General features: G+C 31.7%; 1 protein-coding gene across 1 annotated transcript; it reads right to left on the bottom strand.

Annotated features, from left to right (window-relative positions):
• Positions 1 to 443: 443 nt before the first annotated feature.
• LOC111703481 (uncharacterized) lies at positions 444 to 21,249 on the bottom strand (the record flags this gene model as incomplete). Its single annotated transcript, XM_023475434.1, has 16 exons — positions 444 to 802; positions 2,815 to 2,860; positions 3,739 to 3,814; positions 5,590 to 5,639; positions 6,546 to 6,843; positions 7,625 to 7,695; positions 8,268 to 8,323; positions 9,650 to 9,697; positions 11,217 to 11,271; positions 14,068 to 14,112; positions 16,360 to 16,403; positions 17,181 to 17,238; positions 18,098 to 18,395; positions 19,177 to 19,247; positions 19,820 to 19,875; positions 21,202 to 21,249. Coding segments are annotated over 16 exons (1,437 nt in total), but the record flags the coding sequence as incomplete, so codon positions are not given.
• Between the last annotated feature and the right edge of the window lie 263 nt (positions 21,250 to 21,512).

Below are 21,512 nucleotides of genomic sequence, written 5' to 3' on the forward strand. Positions count from 1 at the left end.
AACCCTGCAAACAGACTGCCCCCCTCTGTATTTTTTTGTCCTAGCACTCTCATTTTTTGACACTATCCCCGTGACATTTTGTGACTTTTAATGAATAGTAATTTAAAGGATTTTTTGTCCAAATTTTTTATTTTTTTATTTATAGGGTAGGGTACAGGGTGGAAAAAAGTCCGGTCTGTGAAAGAAAATCTAAAATAGCCCATAACTTTTTTGTGACTAAAGCTACAGATCTAAAAACTATACTTTTGAAAAGCCCTTAAAAAATGCATGTAGTGAAGAAACATGTGTCAGACTTTGCTAATTGTTTAAAACAAAAAAAATATTTCATTTTCTTGACCCTTTTTTAGGCATTTTTTCCACCCTCTCTAGCACCCAAACTAATAAAGTTATCGGTCTATTTTTTTTTCTTTGAGCTGGCCATGAAAAATTGGGCTATGAGACAACTTGTATACATATTGCTGCACCTTAGGACAGGTAAATGGGCTGATCGACCCGGCAACAGGTTGGCACCTGATGCTGCGGCCAAAAATAGAAAAATAGATCACCTTCACAAAGTGTGCACATGTGTAAACTTGTGCTCCCATTAAATTACATAAAATATTTATCAGCAAGCTAAAAATTTCAAATTTATGAAATTTTAAAAGCTAATAATCTCATAGATAAAATTGTATCAACCAAATACATTTCATGCATATTGGCCTAATGTGAAACCTAGAAATGCGGCAAGTAGAATGAGTGTGAATGCCCCGGAAGTAACAATAAAATTTGCACGTCGTCTTCCTTCGGCCAACTCCTGTTCTTTCTGAAACCAAATATTCAAAATCAATAAATGTATTTTTAAAGTTAAAAGGTTTGGTTCCAGACTTGTTTCTCAATATACCGATATTGGGGCAGAATGATTTATGAGTTCAAAATGTGCCTTGAAACAAAACGTTTAAGGTACGACTGACAAGCTTTTTTTAAAGGTTAAAAAACAGTTATCAAGACTAGGATCATAGCTCCCGCACCCCCCCCCCCACACCCCTCAAAGAACGCCTCTGCCAAAGAATATATATAGAAGATGACAAATGAAAGAAAGCTTAGAGCTAAACAACAACAGGGGTACCCCAAAAGGATGATTCCTTAGAGACGGCTTTATTTGGGCTTTTATGGTACTTTTTTACAAAATAAAATCTCCATATTCCCTAAACTTTATCTTTCTTTGTTAAATCATTTAAAATACGATTGGAAACTTTAGTACTGGACAAAGATAAAAAACTACAATTACATTGTTATATTTAAAGAGGTTTAGGTCGTCTTTCAGGGTAACCAGCTTTAAAGTATTTTTGGATATTCATGTCCTTAAATTTTCATAATTTTGGTTTAAAAACGAGTCATTTTACTTACAGGATGTTCCAATAAACATAGGAATTCAGTGACACTTTTGATATCGTCTTTGTAAATAATTTTAAGATTAAGATTAATCGACTGGTCTAATAAAAATCTACCCAAAGGAACTGGGTTCTTGGCACTAATTCAAATATTCTCACCCCTCTATATCTTTGCAACCTGGTCATAGTATTAACCTTTGATACTTTCAAACTTAAACTGTTTGATCTTATAGATTTCATAGGTTGAAATACTGAAGGTTATACGTCATCTGGTTGCAAAGATATAGGCATTGAAACGTCAGAGTTTGTGGCAAATGAACTCAACTTCTTTTTGGTCTGTTGTTTTATACAGCGCTACATCAAATCAAATGATGAGATTTTATTCAGTTGTCTGTTGATTTTTATCACAATAATTGTGAGAGATTTTTAATTTATATCTTAGCAATGGTCTTTTTCTTAAATCTCAACCAAAGTCCGACATTTATTTTTTTACATGTGCCCGTATAACGTTTGAACTGGTCCGACATTTGTACTAGTCCTACGTTTGTCTCAGTCCGGCGTTTGTACCAATCCGACGTTTGTACTGTCCGATCTTTATAACGCGCGAAGTTTGTGGGTCCGACGTTTGTAATGGTACCGTACTGTACTGGTACCGTACTGTACTGGTACCGTACTGTACTGGTACCGTACTGTACTGGTACCGTACTGTACTGGTACCGTACTGTACTGGTACCGTACTGTACTGGTACCGTACTGTACTGGTACCGTACTGTACTGGTACCGTACTGTACTGGTACCGTAATTTTAGCTTGAACTTGATGTTACAGTAAAAATTCGATTTTCTCTGATTTTGATGTTTTGTATGCTACAGTAAAAATTTTCAAAATTTAGTTTTTAGCTGAAATTTTATAATATGACAGAAAATGTTGATAATTTTGATATTACTACTCACGTTTACTGATTTTGTATTGTCTGAACAAAATATTGAAAATAAAGCAATGTTTCTGCAAAACTAAAAAGAACTGAATTTTTAATAAATACTGCAGGAACATTTTGTTACATTGCATTTATGACGTATATATTTCGATATATGCGAAAGAACAACAAACATCACTCTAAAAATCTTACCTCGGGACAAATATTTTTTAAAGAAGGTTTCATTTGGTTGGTCTGAGGAAACAGATTTATTTGCATTGTTAGTTTTTGTCTTCAATTTAGTATTTTAATGTTTTGCTGCATGATTAAGCACGGAAATAAACCATTTTTGACCTGCAACTTGCAGACACCCTGAATGTAAAAAAAGGGTCTACAGAAATTCCGTACAATTGTCTCTGAAGCCTCATCCTTTGTGGGAAACCCTTTACAAGTTCATTTATTTCCGAAAAATAATTTCCCCAAAGACGACATTTAAAATATGCTTAGTGTTTTGATAGTTTTGGATTTCCTTTCTTATTCTTGCAAGTTCTGATTTTGCACTTCTACTCGATCTTCTAAAATAAAATGAATTGCAATAAAATTGCTAGAATTACATAAATATAGTAAACAATATAAAAAAAGTTGCAGATTTTTTTTGCCTGTAACATTATAACTTGTATGTGTATTTTTAGCAATAAACTATATCTTATCTTATCAATTATCTTATCTAACCAGAAAACTCAGTGATAGGAAGACGACTTTTAGACTTTTAAGGCCTGACTTCAATGAACATGAGAAACAGCAATTGTTCAGTGTAAACAGACCAATATGAGTTGATAAGGGATTTTATAAGTTAATAATAAAACATTTTACTTTGTAACAACATCAAATACACTTTAATGTCGTCATATTCAACGGTTTTCTGGTGTACCACATTAGATATCGAGATCAATCGTTCAAGATTAACGATGATTAACACAAAGTTCCGACCTTAAAAATAAATTTCTAACAAACTGATTAATCTGATTTTCATTATTTCTTGAAGCTATTCAATTCAATGCATAAAAAGTTGTAATGCTGATCATTGAACCATAAAGAAACTCTAAATAAGGAACGAAATATTTCATAACGAAAATAATATTTGTTGAAAATACCAAAAAATAATTACAAACGATTTCTAAATATCTCGTTCTGAAAAAGTTGAAAAAACTATCGTTTTTTTACTGAAATTTTTTTTTAACAAACAAGCTCACTTAAGGAACTTTTAAACTTAAACGATTGTTCATTTAAAAACCAAACGAAATAGGTGAAAAGTGAACGATAAAAAATAGAATCTTTAAGAACGACCGAAAAAGAACAAGATGTGTCAAAAAAATTGAAAAAACGAACAAAGAATCCCATCTCTAGCTATAAAGCATGCTCTGATATCACAAAATTTAAACAAAAAAGTCACCTTGAAACTGTGCTTTGCTTTCTACGACCGTACTGTAGGTTGTAATCTGAGTCTGACCCAAAACCTTCCAGTCTGTCTAAAACAATATGAATAATTATGAACAGTTTTAGAATAATTACGAACAGGATGCAAGGAAAATATAACAATGGGTAAAATTTCCTGAAAATTTTGAATAAAATATTCAGAATTTCGAAATTCTTTTGGTAGTTTAAATATGCAAACAAAAATGTCAGGTTTATTTATATAATTTATATCAATAAAGTCATTTCTTACAGGGACTGTAAGTGTAATTTTAAGAGACACATGCAGACTATTAAAACTGAAAATAAAAATTTTCCCAATATTGGAGTGTACGCTAGCGTACAGTATGATCTCATTCCAGCTGATGTTACATATTTCTAACAAATCTCAAATATTCGATGCTTTTTGAGAAAATACACAATTCAGCTTGAAAAAAAAAACATTTAAAACCGTTTAATTCTGTAGTGTAAAAATAGGGATATAAGCCTTTCATTCTTGAGCAGTCAAAACCAAGGTTTCCAGCGAAGGAAAAATTGTTTAATTTTTTTTTCGCGACCATTTCGCTTCATTTTCGCTCGCAAAAAATGTGAAAACTTTTGCGAAATTTCGCTTCAATCTGTTTCGCGAAAAAATGCGAAACTTTCGCAAAAATAGGAAAATTTCGCGAAAAAATAATGCAAAAATTTCGCGAAAAAATAATGCGAAAATTTCGTGAAAAAAGCGAAAATTTCGCGGAAAAATGGAAATTATGCATTAAAAAGGAAAAATTTAGCGAAAACTACAGAATTTTTATAAACAAATGCAAAATTGAAACATTTATTATAGTGAAGGGAGAGAAATTATTTATATGACATAATAAAAATCAAATATTGAGCTATCAGAGCAGAGAATTCCACAATTTCTTTTGGACAATTAATTGTTGCAACTATAAAGCTCATGGGTTTCACAAAATTTTCGCATTTCTTATTTTTGCGAAATATTTTTTCGCGGAATTTCGCTTCGTTATTGCTTAATTTATTTTCGCAAAAAAATGCGAAATTTCGCGAAAAAATTTGCGAAATGCGACAGAAAATTTTCGCAATTTTTCGCGAAACGTTTCGTTCGCTGAAAACCCTAGTCAAAACTTAAAGGTTACTGTTGTGAAATATGGAGGGTCACAATATTATGTGCTCAGTCATCTAAAATAGAACAACTCCTATAGTAAATATTTGTGGTTCAATCTTAAAAAGATTAAAATAAGATTCATCCAGGTGGCCCCACATGAAGATCCGCATTACAATAGTATTTTTTAGAAATATAAAAAAATGAAGATTCCATCAATGTTAATATTACTAATAACAGATATCAATCTGCACTCTGCAGGAAGTAATTTTCCGTGTAATACAAACGGCGGAAAGTATCAAATAATGAAAAAGAAAGTTCTATTTTCCTCTTTTCCTCTTTTCCTCTTCTCCTTACTCTAGATTGCAATCAAAAGTTAGTATAAATATTTATATTATATATAGTATATTATAGTGAAAACTTTGTATTTCAAATTCAGGGCTTTGGCAAACATTTAATTTAATTTCTCCGTCAAAACAAGTTAAAATCAAGATACAACTCTGAAATTTTAAATTGAATGGGACTGTAAGCATAATTTCAAGTGACCTTGAAGTTTAGGTAAAAGGGTATAATACATGCTGCAAAGCCCATATTTTTCAGGCCAGCGAAGTAAAAAAAAAGACCGATAGTTTTAATTGGTATCGGATGCTAGATATATTTAATATCTCATGGTTATATACCAGGACTTTCCTATTAATCAAGCTGTCATTAGAAGTTTAAAAATATTACCCCCTGCATCTATATCTCCTTCACTCCAGCTTTCCATCAATGGACGAATTCTAAAAAGACGTGGAATATGGTCGAAATAAAAGTATACGCATTTTAAAAAAGGATTTGGAGACGAATTGGGAAAAGTTTGGACATAGTTAAACAAAGTAATGTAGTTTTTAAATTGTTTAATACCAACCCTACAGGCGGCTTTGCTTATTTTAAGCCCACCCAGCATTTTAAGATTAAAGTTTTCTAGATTTTTTCACGTGATCTGTTCACAAGCATGACAGTTTAAATGTACAGTTTTCCGTTAATAAGTAATCTGAAATCAAATCATGAAAATATGTAATACCTTAAAAAAAATTTTTTTTGTTATTACTAAAGTTTACAGAGAATCCTAAAACGTTTAGATACAACTTGACCCAGAACATCGGAGACATCAAAAGAATTTATTAATTTCGTCTTGACAATTTTTCAATGTGTTTTTTATTGTTATACCTCCATCTCAGTAACTGTATATATATAAATAATTAAAAAGCCATGACATACAGTGAAACCCTTAATAACGAATACATCGAAAGAATTCATCAAATGTCGTATTCTTCACTTTCTGATAATGGAATGTTGCAGATATTTAGTTTTTTTAATTAAATGATTATATGGAACTCTTTAAAACTGTTCCCGCATATTCATTCATGGCTATTTATTTATTTTCGCAAATACTGGAATTTACGTAATATAGTATAATACTCATTGAAAAATTTTCAAGACGACATTTCATAAATTCTTTCGATGTATTCGTTTTTTTTTTAAAGTGTTTCACTGTATGTGAGCACAGTTTTAAACAGCTCTATATAATCATTCAACATCAGTAGGTTTGGAAAACGACATTTCATAAATTATTTCGATGTTTCTGAAATTCTGGGCTAAGCTGTAAATCGAACAGTCTTTTGGGAAGGTTCAATATGTTCTACCTTAGATGTTGCTGTCCCGGTGATACGGACTGGCTCCTGTTCCTCTTGTGGACAAAAAAGTCGCGTCGCTTGCTAGGAGAAGAACCACGTCTAGGAGATATATCCAACCTAGAACCCCGTCTAGGAGATGTTTCCATCCTAGAACTACGTCTAGGAGATGTTTCCATCCTAGAACTACATCTAGGAGACATATCCATTCTTGAACTACATCTAGGGGGTATATCTAACCTAGAACTGTATTGAGGCCTCTGATTTATAGTATTTCTTGACTTCTCACTAAGCACGCTTTCTCGTCTACCTACAGATTAAACTTTTCAGAGCTGAAAACTTTATAATTTGATACCGTTAATACCAATAGCTTAATCTGGATATCCAGTATGAACGCTTTTACTTTCCTTCTTTGTCCGATCTTTTTATTTCCAACCAATGAGAGTTCGCTCATCAAATGGTGCGCAAAATTTCAAATATCTCGACTTTTCTTATTGGATATCCTGTTTTCTCCAAACCCCATGTCGATTGGTTGAGTTGATTCAAACTTAAGATTAAATTAATCTTGAAATTAGAAAAAAGAGAAGATTAAACATTGATATCGATATCCGCAATTCTAAAGTTGACAGCTCAGATTCGTTTTAATGTTCGTTTTAATCTATTATTTCTCCCTGGATTAACATTTTAGCATAGTTTTAAAAAGCAGAAAAAGACGGAATCTGTACAATTTCACAGTATTTTTGTGATGTCTTTTAAAAGTTCAAAAAGCTTGAAAGTTCTAGAAAACAAACCAAGTTATTGAACTATTTAACTCTTATATTGGTTTGTAAAGTGGCAGTTATAAACTCCTTTCTAATGTTAAACTTAGTACGAGAAATAAGTTGAAAATACAATGAATGCGAGTTAAAGTTTTCCAAATTACAAATTTGCTAGAAAACAAGAAGAAGCTGTTGTTTGACAGTTTCACTTTGTTTCAATGTTTATGTGTATCCACAATCCACATGCTTTGTGAAAGCTGGAAAGAAATCAAAAATCAAAAGTTGTCTTCATTAATAAATAAAACGACGACTGATTTAATTCCAAAGTTTCACCTCTATAATTTTGTGTAAATTCATCTTCATCTTGAAACTTGTGGTTCGATATTTCATGATGCAACAAAGGCCTTAAAATATAAAAATATAAAAAAACCATTTTTATAAAGTTAAACCCTAAATATTAAATACATCGAAAGAACTTTTCAAAAATCGTATTCTTCACTTTCTGATAATGGAATGTTGCAGATTTTTAGTTTTTTTAATTAAAAGATTATATGGAGCTATTTAAAACTGTTCCCGCATATTCATGGCTATTTATTTATCTTCGCAATTACTGAGATTTGCATACGAAAAATAGTATAAAACCCATTGAACAATTGTCAAGACGATATTTCATGAATTGTAAATATTTAATTTTTAGGGTTTAGATGTACTTATGTTTTATAATGGTTAAACCATTTATATTAGGTCTAAGGTGCAACTTGTACATGATATAATTATAAAAAAACATTTTCACTTAATTTCCCAATGGGAACTATTAAGTTGAAGTGGTTAGACTTTATTAGTAAATCTTTAAGCTTTACGAGATAGTGGGTCACAAACATTAAATAAATTTCGAGTAAGTGCTTTCGGAAGGAATTAGGGATACAAAAGTTCATATCTTTGACAATATAAAATAGGTACTATTTTAAGTATTTACCCAATAACAGAACTTCTTTTCTTCCGTTCCTGTAACCAGTTCTCCAATCTTTCATCCTGACAATAACAACTGTTTGATTGTCATCTTGGTTCTGTCTTCTCTAGTGAATTTATAATTTGGAGCTGTTATAAGTAATATCTCAAAATTAAAATGCACTTTTAAAAATATCAAAGACAATCGTCCCTCTTCCCCTGAATACCCTTGTCTCGATAAGATAAGTATTATTTAATATTCATTTATAAATATTAAAATTAGATGTAACAAGTCAAAATAAAATAAGTAAATAAAAATATGATTTTTTTTTAAACGCCTCTTAACGAAGAAAGTAGTGGCCATTCTGTAAAAAATCAATTTAATTTCAAACATAAATATCATTCAGATATTACATCCTATAATCATCGATTTTTTTTCGACGCATTTGTATATAGTGATTTTTTTAAATTAATATTTCGCATACAGCTTGTTTTTACAGCTGGCTCTGGATTTTCGAACATTTCTGGAAAAGATGAAAATTTCGTCTTCATTATCAAATATCCTCGAAACAGGATCATATAGAATAAAAAAACTTTATACGAATCCGTCGAAAAAAAATCGATGATTATAGGATGTAGCATCTGAATGATTTCTTTAAGAACCTAATATTGTAAACCTTTGATATTTCAACTTTTGTCTGTTTGATTTAAAAGAAAGCTTGAAATATCAAAATTCTACGATATCAGGTTGACGAGGTAAATCATGATTAGTAAATTTGAGGCAACAACTCAATTCCTTTGCTGATTTTTGCAAACATTTTACATTAACCTTCCCATGATTCCCCTAACAGATACTATACCACCTTTTTACCAACAAAACCGACCTATGATTCTCCCCCATCAGAGGGATGTCAAGTTACTTTTCGTCCCGAGGAACAATTAAGTAAAATAACGACCCGCTCTGCGAAATTTTCATAAAAAATTTGCGCATTTGTGTCTTAAAAGATAAAATTGGGCTTGAAAAAGTTTTGTCAAATTTCAAGGTGGTATTTTCTTTAAAAATCAGCAGTTCACCCTGTATACTTTTAACATGAAGACGAATTTCGATCTAAATTTTGATTTTTTCAAGCTGTTAAGCAGAATGGATAAACATAAGCAAAGAAGTCAAAAGAAGCTGTCAATCAAAAAGGCTAATCTTTTACTTCTAAACTTATGTTTCGAAAAAAGCTTCGTTACAATTAAAACTTAATTAAAAAGTCGTCTTCATTGTATTGATATTATCATGTATCGCCTATCACTGTAATTAAATTCATAATATGAAGAGTGAAGACAAAGGATTAAACTGTTAGAGCTTGTGGCGAATATTCAGTTCCATTGTCATATTTTTTTATTCTAAAACAAGTTATTTACCCTGAAGAGTCCTGGATTGTGTTCCAGATCACGTATCTTGAAGATTTCCTATTCAACAGACAAACCTGTCTTTTTAACAAATAGACCAGGCTCAGAAGCTTGGTAAACTTTACAATAATAACATTTTAGTGTCTTTACAGAATATTTACTTCAAAGAAATGATCGTTCATTTTTAAATAAAATATGAGGAATTCTATGTTTTTATATGGAGCAAAATTTTCGGGACATCAATTTGTGACTTGTGATTTAATTCTCTTAAAATTCGTAACTTTTGAAAAATATAATTTTTGAATTTATCCTTTTTTATATTGATACATATATCTGTAAAGTATATAATAAATTAATTAAAGTGTGTTTGAATAAATGAAAGGATATTAAGCTGTCTGAAGTCCTGTGGTTGAGGATTCCTCCCCTGAGACTCAAAGTTAAACAGATACTTTACAATTAGAGATGGGCATAGTTTTTGTGAATTAATGACATTTTTCGAACAAACTTTTGAACAAGAGGTTTTATTTAACGAACTAATTTACTGAACGAACGATTTTACTACAAAACAAATGATTTTACTGAACGATCGTTCAGTGAGAAAACAAACAAAATAGATGGAAAATGAACGATAATTTTGATACCAAACGAAATAATTTTTTTGAACGATTAAAAAACAAACGAAATGAGTCGTTTACGAACGTTTACAAACGATGAACAAACTAAATGAAAAAAGCCGAACGCGCCCATCTCTATAATTAGAATTTACATTTCTACTGCTGCTGGATAGGGATGGGCAGCTTCACTCTTTTTCAGAAATGAATTCTTACTTTCACGATGATTACAGATCAAAATAAGAAAATGATTGGACATTTCAAAACGAAAAACTATCAGAAACCAGTTTGGACTTTCATTAAAGTTTTGAGCAAAAAAAAGCTTATTAAGTCTACATATAGTATAATATGCAGCTTAAATGTAATACTTCAAGCCTACAATTTTATCAACTTAGACGGCTAAAAAAGCAGAAGAGATTGTGCAATTTTATCAAGTTACAAATTTTTTTTTACAGCAAATCCTCTCTTACCAAGACTTGCTTTGTCAGCAATTCATAAGGAGATAACTCAAAAATTACTGACTTTTCATGATGATAACAACAGATATTTCAAACTTTGATTGTTGCATGATCTCAAAGGTTTCATGGTTAGAAATATTAATGGATATGACATTCGGTCTCAAATATATAAAGGTTGGAAAACTAGAGACTGTTACGAGAAACTTGTAAATGTTTACCCTAATATCAGCCACTGCCCACTAACAAAGCTAGTGGGTCAAATAGGCCTATGAGAGGATAGGCCAGGTATACTGTAAAAAGTCTGGCCGAGCCATCAAAGTTGAAACCGAGTCGGTAAAGGATACCAACACACCTGCCACGTGTCACTAAGGACCAAACAAGGAGTTGGTTTGGTTCGGATTTAAATGGATCCTTGTCCACCATGCAGCACAGCAACCATGGCAGATTTGGAAACGCATACATTTGTACTTTTTTTCTGACGGATTGGACAGATGTTAAATGACAGATTTCCTGGTGTTCTGGGCAGTGCAGCTGTCTTTGGATTTGACGAAACATACGATGAACCCTAGGAAGAAATTTCAAATTAGGTTTCAACAAATCTCAGCTTAAAATTACTTGAGAATCTGAACTATGAATATTTAGTTCAATTAATATTCTTGGTTCAAATTCTAGGGTTTCCAGCGAACGAAATTTAGCGGACTTTTTTTTCGTATTTTGCAAATTTTTTTTTCGAAATATGGTTTTTTTTGCGAAAATTAATTTTGCGTAAGGAAGCGAAACTGATGCTGAATTTTGTGAGGATAAAAATATGGGACAATTTACCGAAAAATAGTAAAATTTTCTCTTTTTTTCGCTTAATTTACCATTAATCTATTTCGCGAAAAAATGCGACATTCTTGGCTCCGTTTCATTTGCCACCATACAGGGTGTCCCACGAAACATGACAGTATGCAGGACGACTTGAATGTCGTCTTGATTTTTGATATAATTTGCTGCGTTTATTTGTCAACCTAATTTTAGAAGTAAATTTCTAGAGATAATAATCACAAAATTTCCCTTGTCCTGCCATTTCCAAAATGTGGTCTGCCCGTTTTGTGCTTTCAATATTGTCCGAGATATGAAGAATTTCGTTCAGATTTCGACAATTTTGCATTTATTTAACAAAATTGAAATCTGAACCAAACTCTTTATATCTCCGGTAATATTGAAATCACAAAAAACGCAGACTATTTTTTGGAAATGCCAGGGCTAGGAGAATTATGTGATAATTGTTTCAAGAATCATACATGTTAAAGTAGATAGAAGACTAAATGTCACAAATAAATTCAAATACCAAAGACGACTTTCAAGTCGTCTTGCTATTGTCGTGTTTCGTGGGACACCCTGTAGATGCTGTGTCACAAGGCAAACCTGTAATTTATGGGATTGCTACTGATTGCATAAATATTATGGCAAGTGTAATTATGACAACTTTTTATGGAAAATGGAGTTGCAAATTTATGCAGCTTTTAATACCGGGTGTCCCACGAAACATGACAGTCGGTGAATAGTTTTGAATGTCTCTTCCATATGCTGTATTAGATACAGGGTGTCCCAAAAAACATGGGAATTCAGTGACTAATTTGATATCGTCTTAGTTATGAATTAGCATTGTAATACCTAATTTCAAAAGCTTTAATATTATAATTTCTGCTAGAATTTATTTTATGAAAAGGGTAAAAGTCTGCAAAGAAGTGTCTCCGCAAGATGAACAGTGAAGACGGACAAGTTTACTCTGTTTGTATACTGCAATTTTCTTGTTTTACTAAGTACAGCCGTATGCAGTCAAAACATAAACAAACAAAATGTGAACATATTAGACAAAACTCTTACAGATTACAACTTTCTCACTAGGTATCACTCTAAATCTTAAGAATTATTTAAAAAGATGATATCGAATTCTTCACTGAATTCCCATGTTTATTGGGACACCCTGTAGTAAAGACTTTAAGCAGTTTATTTAGTTTAAAAAAAAAATTTACTCAAATAAATTTTACTTCAATCAATTTTACTAAAATATGGATGCCATAAAATATTTATTATCATTCTCAATGGCAGCCATGAACTTATTATGGAAGAATACATTTTAAACTATTAAACTATTTAAACTTGATTTCTAACAAAAAAAACACTCAAAAGTGCCAAGTTTCATATGAATTGTCACAAACTCTGATTTTCTAAACCCTCTTTTCAATACAATGTCATAGACCTTAGATATTTTAAACTATGAATTCTGTTGGACCAAATTTGAAATATCAAACATGAACAGTTAGTTAGCAAAGATATAGAAAATCTAAAAGTTGAGACCGTGGCAAAGACATAATTCCTTTGAAATTCAATAATGTAAATGTTATTTAAACAGTTTCTCCATGAAGAAATTGAACAGGACAACCTCATGAATTTATAATTTGAAAGCTTAGACATTATAAAGACTTATATTTATATACTAGCTTGGGAACCCGCAGTTACCGCACTTGATCGTAAATTACGATTTTCTCTATATTTCCCGATAAAAGGCTCTCTCGAGTTCCCTAGTAAAGTTTTAGTCGGGGAACTCGGGAGGACCACGAGAATGTTCTTAGCTTGCTCAACTTTGATAAGGAAAAATAACTCGTAATTTACGACCAAGCGCAGGTAAACGTCTGGAGCAGTATTAGTACTTTGGGGCTGGACAACTCATAGTGTTAGATGATTTAACAAATAACAGGGTTATCTTATAACATAAAGCCGATTTTAAATTGGTAAAATCTTCGTCCTTTTTAAAAGAATTTTTTCAATCTATTAAAAGATTTCAGTATTGTTTTGTAATATATTCAAAATCTGCAAATATTCTTGACAAAAATCCAGATCCTTAATTAAGCCAATTGGGGGGTTCTAGAAAAGGGAAGATTTGGATATTCCAGAAATATCTAAATATCGACTCAAAGAAGTTCTTTGTAAGATTTCGATTCTACTGAAGACCACCGGAGGGATTTTATTTTCACTGGAGCGGTTTCAAAAATGCTTTTTACAATCTAAAACTGATTTACATTCCCCTGGAGGGATTCAGAAATCTTTTCAGGGGTTTTTAAATCCACTGGAGGAATTCAGATATCATCTAGGGGGTTTATAAATCCACTGGAGGGATTCAGATATCCTTCCTGGGGGTTTATAATTCCACTGGAGGGATTCAAATATCCTTCCTAGGGGTTTATAATTCCACTGGAGGTATTCAGATATCTTTTCAGAATGATTTCTGAATCCCTCCAGTGGAGTCAAAATCTTACTACGAACTTCCGGGACTCTTAAATATCTACATTTTCATAGTTTTTAAATAAATCACCTGGCTAAATCCTTGAGTTCTTTAGTAGTACTAGCTTCACAGTATCTACAAATATATATAATACAGGGGGAACCACAAAGTATAAGGCTTTAGAGACGACTGTACGAAATAAAACTTTTCCCGGTTCCATATCACTCATTTTAATCTATTTTCATTATTTTTAAAATTATTAAATTCAAATTCTATCAAGAAGACTAAATTCAACTTTCGGATCGTTTCATTTCAAAAGTCCTTATTGTCTCATATAACCTCCATATAATTTGTCTCTCAGACTAAATGGAAAAAGGGTGTGGGGAATGGTTGAGGGTCTGAATCTATAGTATAGCATGGAGGCAACAGTCCCCATTTTTCCTTTCATGTCATATATTTCCAGAGATGAGAACTGTGCATGCATATCGAGATCAATGCTTGATCTTGTAACTAATCTGCAGATTAATTTATCCGAAAACTCATTCGGCCGCATGGTAATCCTACCCTGTAGGATTACCTGTAATAAAAACATTAAACCTTGATCTTCAAACTATAAGTGCCCACAATGAATATCGAAATCATGGGATTTTAAGTATCCAACACTATAAAGTATAGTATAGTAGTATAAAACACGAAGGCGATCTTTTGCGAGTTTTTAAATAAGCTTTAATAAAAAGGGGGAAGTATCCGTTTCTAAACTGTACATGTAGGTCCGTATACCCTTGGTTATCAAAATTCAAACATAAATCAATGTTTTTGGAAAATATTTTAATTTCCGGTTTAGCTTGAAAAGTGAGGAAACACTATTTGAAAGTCAAGACACTTCAAACTACGGTGCGTTCCACTCAATTCTGCAAATGTTGAATTCAAATTTAAAAAGATTTTAGTGATCATTCAGAGCTGCAGAACTCCAGAATGGAATATCGTTAATCATGATTGGTTAATTAATCTGGAGATTAATAACAAAAGGAGAACAAGCATTATTTAATCTGGAGATTGAGAAAAAGAGGAGATCAAGCATATTAATCCCAATTTCCACCATTCAAAAGTTCCCAGCTCAGGTAAAATTTAAATAAAAGAAGTTATTTTTACAGAAAACGGGTCAACTAATAATGTACTTGTGTTTACAGTTTTTCATGAAATTGTTTTGGTTTAAAGGTCCGAAAGGAATTATTATTATTTTTCATTATTTATGGTGCTTTTATATACTGTACCACAGAATTATGCAAGTAATTTTTCTTCATAGATATGAGAAAGAAAAATTATCTTTCCACTAATACTCAAGGGGGTTTAAAGCTGCAAAAAGTTGCGATATCCTCAAACTCTAAAGGGAAATAACAACGAACGCCCCATAAGACCCTAAAATCACTTCTTGAAGCAACAAGGATGGATGTAACCCCTAAAATGGCTGGTTGCAGAGTTCTGACAACAGTGGGTCGGTTTTTAAAGCAGTCCCACAAGAGCCAGCTATATGAGAGTCATCATCAACGATATATTGAAAAGGAAAACCTGAAAAATGACTTTTCAAAATAATTTGTACCAACAAAATGATGTCCGGGGCCTCAAACCTGGTTAACCTCAACCCAAAAGAAATCCTTCTGGCGATCTTGAAACACGAAATTTACAAGAATGGAAGACTGTTTTGGTTCAAGGAAACCCATTAAAAGATCGTACAAGAGGTTCCAAAGGTTATCCCAACCTCCAACAGCCTCAAGCAAACAGCCTCTATGGGTTCCATTTTGATTAAGTCAAACAGAAGATAGGGTGGCATGTCAAAAATTATATTCGATATTTTCACGATTTTTAAAATATAACAGGGGTTTGAACCCAAAAATACATTTTTTCAAATTTCAAACTTCATTAAAATGCATAATACAATTGCAATTTTCAAATACAAAGATGCAAGCCAGTTGCATAATTCAGTAATACACTAAAAACAAGTAAAATACTAATTGTTCAAGTCAATACATAAATTGCTAGATAATTTTCTGCAAAAAAATATGAAAAAGAATGTTAAGTGTAGTTTTACACAAATATAGTTTTTTTTACTTTCATATTGGAAATCTCTAAGACCCCTGTTTTACAATTTTAAAGTAAATTTAAGCATTTGCATAATTCATTGGATCGAACGCACTGAATATCAAAATCATGAATAAAATAAATGTGTTTAATGAGAACTTTTAGGAAACCAAGAATGCAAGTAAAATAATTTATACAACTTTTGGTTGGAATACTTAGTTAGTTCGACTTTTTTCATCAAATTTCTTCCACGGGCAACGTCGGACACTTAAGTCGGAGTTTTTTATATTCTGATGTTTTTACCTCTGCATTTTGACATCTGAATCCAGCAGGCTTGTATAATCAACCTATTAAACAGTTCTGATGCAAGATTTTAAAATAATTTAGCTTGTTTATGTGATAAAGGAATATCCTCGAATTTTAGACAAAGGATTGGAGTCTTTGCCACAAACTCAAATTATCCAATCCTTATATCTTTGCAACCTAGTGATGTAATCCTTTGATATTTCAAACTTAGATTTTTTAATCTGAAAGAATTTATAGTTTGAAATACCTAAGGTTTACAACTTTTGGTTGCGAAGATGATTTACAGTCACCTTAAGGCTGTTCAGATATAGTAATTAGAAAATTAGAGTTTAAGGGCCTATTTTTTGAAAACTCTTTAAATTTTTCTTCTACAGATCTAAGGTTAAAGAAGAACTTTCTACCAAAATTCTTCAGTAAACTTAATTAAAAGAAGGTTGAGAAACTCAAAACTTTTCAGCCACATATCCCATATTTCCTCTTTGCAATTAACACGTATTGTCGCGTAATCAATCTCAGTTTACAGGCAATCAACTCCTATTTTCCTTGAAATTAACCACTGTATTTCCATTCATTAACACTTTATTTCTATCCATTAACCAATTTCTTGCTATTAACCCCTATATTTCTTGCAATTAACCTCTATCTTTATTGCAATTAACCACGATATTTGTTGCAATTAACCGGTATTTTCTTTAAAATTAAGACCTATTTTATTTGTTACTATTTATAAAAAAACTTATTTTTGCTTCAATTAACCCCATATTCTTTCTCTATTTTTCCATTATCTAGATAAAGTTAATTAATTAAAAAATAGTTACCTTGCTGTCATCTTGACTGGACACTGCATAGTATGTTGGTACTCGTGTAATTACTGTCCTAAATACAACTATTTGATCATTTTAATTTACAATTTGATTCTTGTTTACGATAAAAGAGTGGTGACTTAAAAAGCAACAGTTACTAGAAAGAAACGCCTTTTAATCATAGTTATATTGACCTTTTAAGTAGAATTGTAACCTCTTTTATTTCAAGTTATTGCAATATAATCTTAATACAACATCGCCTCTAGTTTATTGTCATAAAGATTAATACACTGATTTTAGCCGAGATGACCGCTCAGCCAGCCAGGAAATATTGAACCAGGATTACTTAGTTGATAACGAAGTCCGAAGGCACGGGCAGCTGTAGTACATTTGAATTTCCGAGCCGGGTCAACCTTTCCGGTCCTAGTTTGTACTGTGCCAAGCTCTATGGACAGGGCTAGCCGGTGCAACAAGGTTGACGCGGTCAGACTTTATTCTTCATATAGGTTAAATTTACTTTTACTAAAGGGGCAGAGGTGCTTGAAGGAGAGGGGATCGCTTGAAGGAGAGGGGATCAACTTCATGTCTACGCAACCTCATCTTTGAAACTTGATAAAAATCATGTTCCAACCGGTTACCTCTTTCAGACCAAGGAAGAAAAAGGAGGATGGGGGCAAATACTGGAATTTACGTAATATAGTATAATACTCATTGAAAAATTTTCAAGACGACATTTCATAAATTCTTTCGATGTATTCGTTTTTTTTTTAAAGTGTTTCACTGTATGTGAGCACAGTTTTAAACAGCTCTATATAATCATTCAACATCAGTAGGTTTGGAAAACGACATTTCATAAATTATTTCGATGTTTCTGAAATTCTGGGCTAAGCTGTAAATCGAACAGTCTTTTGGGAAGGTTCAATATGTTCTACCTTAGATGTTGCTGTCCCGGTGATACGGACTGGCTCCTGTTCCTCTTGTGGACAAAAAAGTCGCGTCGCTTGCTAGGAGAAGAACCACGTCTAGGAGATATATCCAACCTAGAACCCCGTCTAGGAGATGTTTCCATCCTAGAACTACGTCTAGGAGATGTTTCCATCCTAGAACTACATCTAGGAGACATATCCATTCTTGAACTACATCTAGGGGGTATATCTAACCTAGAACTGTATTGAGGCCTCTGATTTATAGTATTTCTTGACTTCTCACTAAGCACGCTTTCTCGTCTACCTACAGATTAAACTTTTCAGAGCTGAAAACTTTATAATTTGATACCGTTAATACCAATAGCTTAATCTGGATATCCAGTATGAACGCTTTTACTTTCCTTCTTTGTCCGATCTTTTTATTTCCAACCAATGAGAGTTCGCTCATCAAATGGTGCGCAAAATTTCAAATATCTCGACTTTTCTTATTGGATATCCTGTTTTCTCCAAACCCCATGTCGATTGGTTGAGTTGATTCAAACTTAAGATTAAATTAATCTTGAAATTAGAAAAAAGAGAAGATTAAACATTGATATCGATATCCGCAATTCTAAAGTTGACAGCTCAGATTCGTTTTAATGTTCGTTTTAATCTATTATTTCTCCCTGGATTAACATTTTAGCATAGTTTTAAAAAGCAGAAAAAGACGGAATCTGTACAATTTCACAGTATTTTTGTGATGTCTTTTAAAAGTTCAAAAAGCTTGAAAGTTCTAGAAAACAAACCAAGTTATTGAACTATTTAACTCTTATATTGGTTTGTAAAGTGGCAGTTATAAACTCCTTTCTAATGTTAAACTTAGTACGAGAAATAAGTTGAAAATACAATGAATGCGAGTTAAAGTTTTCCAAATTACAAATTTGCTAGAAAACAAGAAGAAGCTGTTGTTTGACAGTTTCACTTTGTTTCAATGTTTATGTGTATCCACAATCCACATGCTTTGTGAAAGCTGGAAAGAAATCAAAAATCAAAAGTTGTCTTCATTAATAAATAAAACGACGACTGATTTAATTCCAAAGTTTCACCTCTATAATTTTGTGTAAATTCATCTTCATCTTGAAACTTGTGGTTCGATATTTCATGATGCAACAAAGGCCTTAAAATATAAAAATATAAAAAAACCATTTTTATAAAGTTAAACCCTAAATATTAAATACATCGAAAGAACTTTTCAAAAATCGTATTCTTCACTTTCTGATAATGGAATGTTGCAGATTTTTAGTTTTTTTAATTAAAAGATTATATGGAGCTATTTAAAACTGTTCCCGCATATTCATGGCTATTTATTTATCTTCGCAATTACTGAGATTTGCATACGAAAAATAGTATAAAACCCATTGAACAATTGTCAAGACGATATTTCATGAATTGTAAATATTTAATTTTTAGGGTTTAGATGTACTTATGTTTTATAATGGTTAAACCATTTATATTAGGTCTAAGGTGCAACTTGTACATGATATAATTATAAAAAAACATTTTCACTTAATTTCCCAATGGGAACTATTAAGTTGAAGTGGTTAGACTTTATTAGTAAATCTTTAAGCTTTACGAGATAGTGGGTCACAAACATTAAATAAATTTCGAGTAAGTGCTTTCGGAAGGAATTAGGGATACAAAAGTTCATATCTTTGACAATATAAAATAGGTACTATTTTAAGTATTTACCCAATAACAGAACTTCTTTTCTTCCGTTCCTGTAACCAGTTCTCCAATCTTTCATCCTGACAATAACAACTGTTTGATTGTCATCTTGGTTCTGTCTTCTCTAGTGAATTTATAATTTGGAGCTGTTATAAGTAATATCTCAAAATTAAAATGCACTTTTAAAAATATCAAAGACAATCGTCCCTCTTCCCCTGAATACCCTTGTCTCGATAAGATAAGTATTATTTAATATTCATTTATAAATATTAAAATTAGATGTAACAAGTCAAAATAAAATAAGTAAATAAAAATATGATTTTTTTTTAAACGCCTCTTAACGAAGAAAGTAGTGGCCATTCTGTAAAAAATCAATTTAATTTCAAACATAAATATCATTCAGATATTACATCCTATAATCATCGATTTTTTTTCGACGCATTTGTATATAGTGATTTTTTTAAATTAATATTTCGCATACAGCTTGTTTTTACAGCTGGCTCTGGATTTTCGAACATTTCTGGAAAAGATGAAAATTTCGTCTTCATTATCAAATATCCTCGAAACAGGATCATATAGAATAAAAAAACTTTATACGAATCCGTCGAAAAAAAATCGATGATTATAGGATGTAGCATCTGAATGATTTCTTTAAGAACCTAATATTGTAAACCTTTGATATTTCAACTTTTGTCTGTTTGATTTAAAAGAAAGCTTGAAATATCAAAATTCTACGATATCAGGTTGACGAGGTAAATCATGATTAGTAAATTTGAGGCAACAACTCAATTCCTTTGCTGATTTTTGCAAACATTTTACATTAACCTTCCCATGATTCCCCTAACAGATACTATACCACCTTTTTACCAACAAAACCGACCTATGATTCTCCCCCATCAGAGGGATGTCAAGTTACTTTTCGTCCCGAGGAACAATTAAGTAAAATAACGACCCGCTCTGCGAAATTTTCATAAAAAATTTGCGCATTTGTGTCTTAAAAGATAAAATTGGGCTTGAAAAAGTTTTGTCAAATTTCAAGGTGGTATTTTCTTTAAAAATCAGCAGTTCACCCTGTATACTTTTAACATGAAGACGAATTTCGATCTAAATTTTGATTTTTTCAAGCTGTTAAGCAGAATGGATAAACATAAGCAAAGAAGTCAAAAGAAGCTGTCAATCAAAAAGGCTAATCTTTTACTTCTAAACTTATGTTTCGAAAAAAGCTTCGTTACAATTAAAACTTAATTAAAAAGTCGTCTTCATTGTATTGATATTATCATGTATCGCCTATCACTGTAATTAAATTCATAATATGAAGAGTGAAGACAAAGGATTAAACTGTTAGAGCTTGTGGCGAATATTCAGTTCCATTGTCATATTTTTTTATTCTAAAACAAGTTATTTACCCTGAAGAGTCCTGGATTGTGTTCCAGATCACGTATCTTGAAGATTTCCTATTCAACAGACAAACCTGTCTTTTTAACAAATAGACCAGGCTCAGAAGCTTGGTAAACTTTACAATAATAACATTTTAGTGTCTTTACAGAATATTTACTTCAAAGAAATGATCGTTCATTTTTAAATAAAATATGAGGAATTCTATGTTTTTATATGGAGCAAAATTTTCGGGACATCAATTTGTGACTTGTGATTTAATTCTCTTAAAATTCGTAACTTTTGAAAAATATAATTTTTGAATTTATCCTTTTTTATATTG

Source organism: Eurytemora carolleeae, unplaced genomic scaffold (genome assembly GCF_000591075.1).
Source record: "Eurytemora carolleeae unplaced genomic scaffold, Eaff_2.0 scaffold100, whole genome shotgun sequence".
NCBI lineage: Eukaryota > Metazoa > Arthropoda > Copepoda > Calanoida > Temoridae > Eurytemora > Eurytemora carolleeae.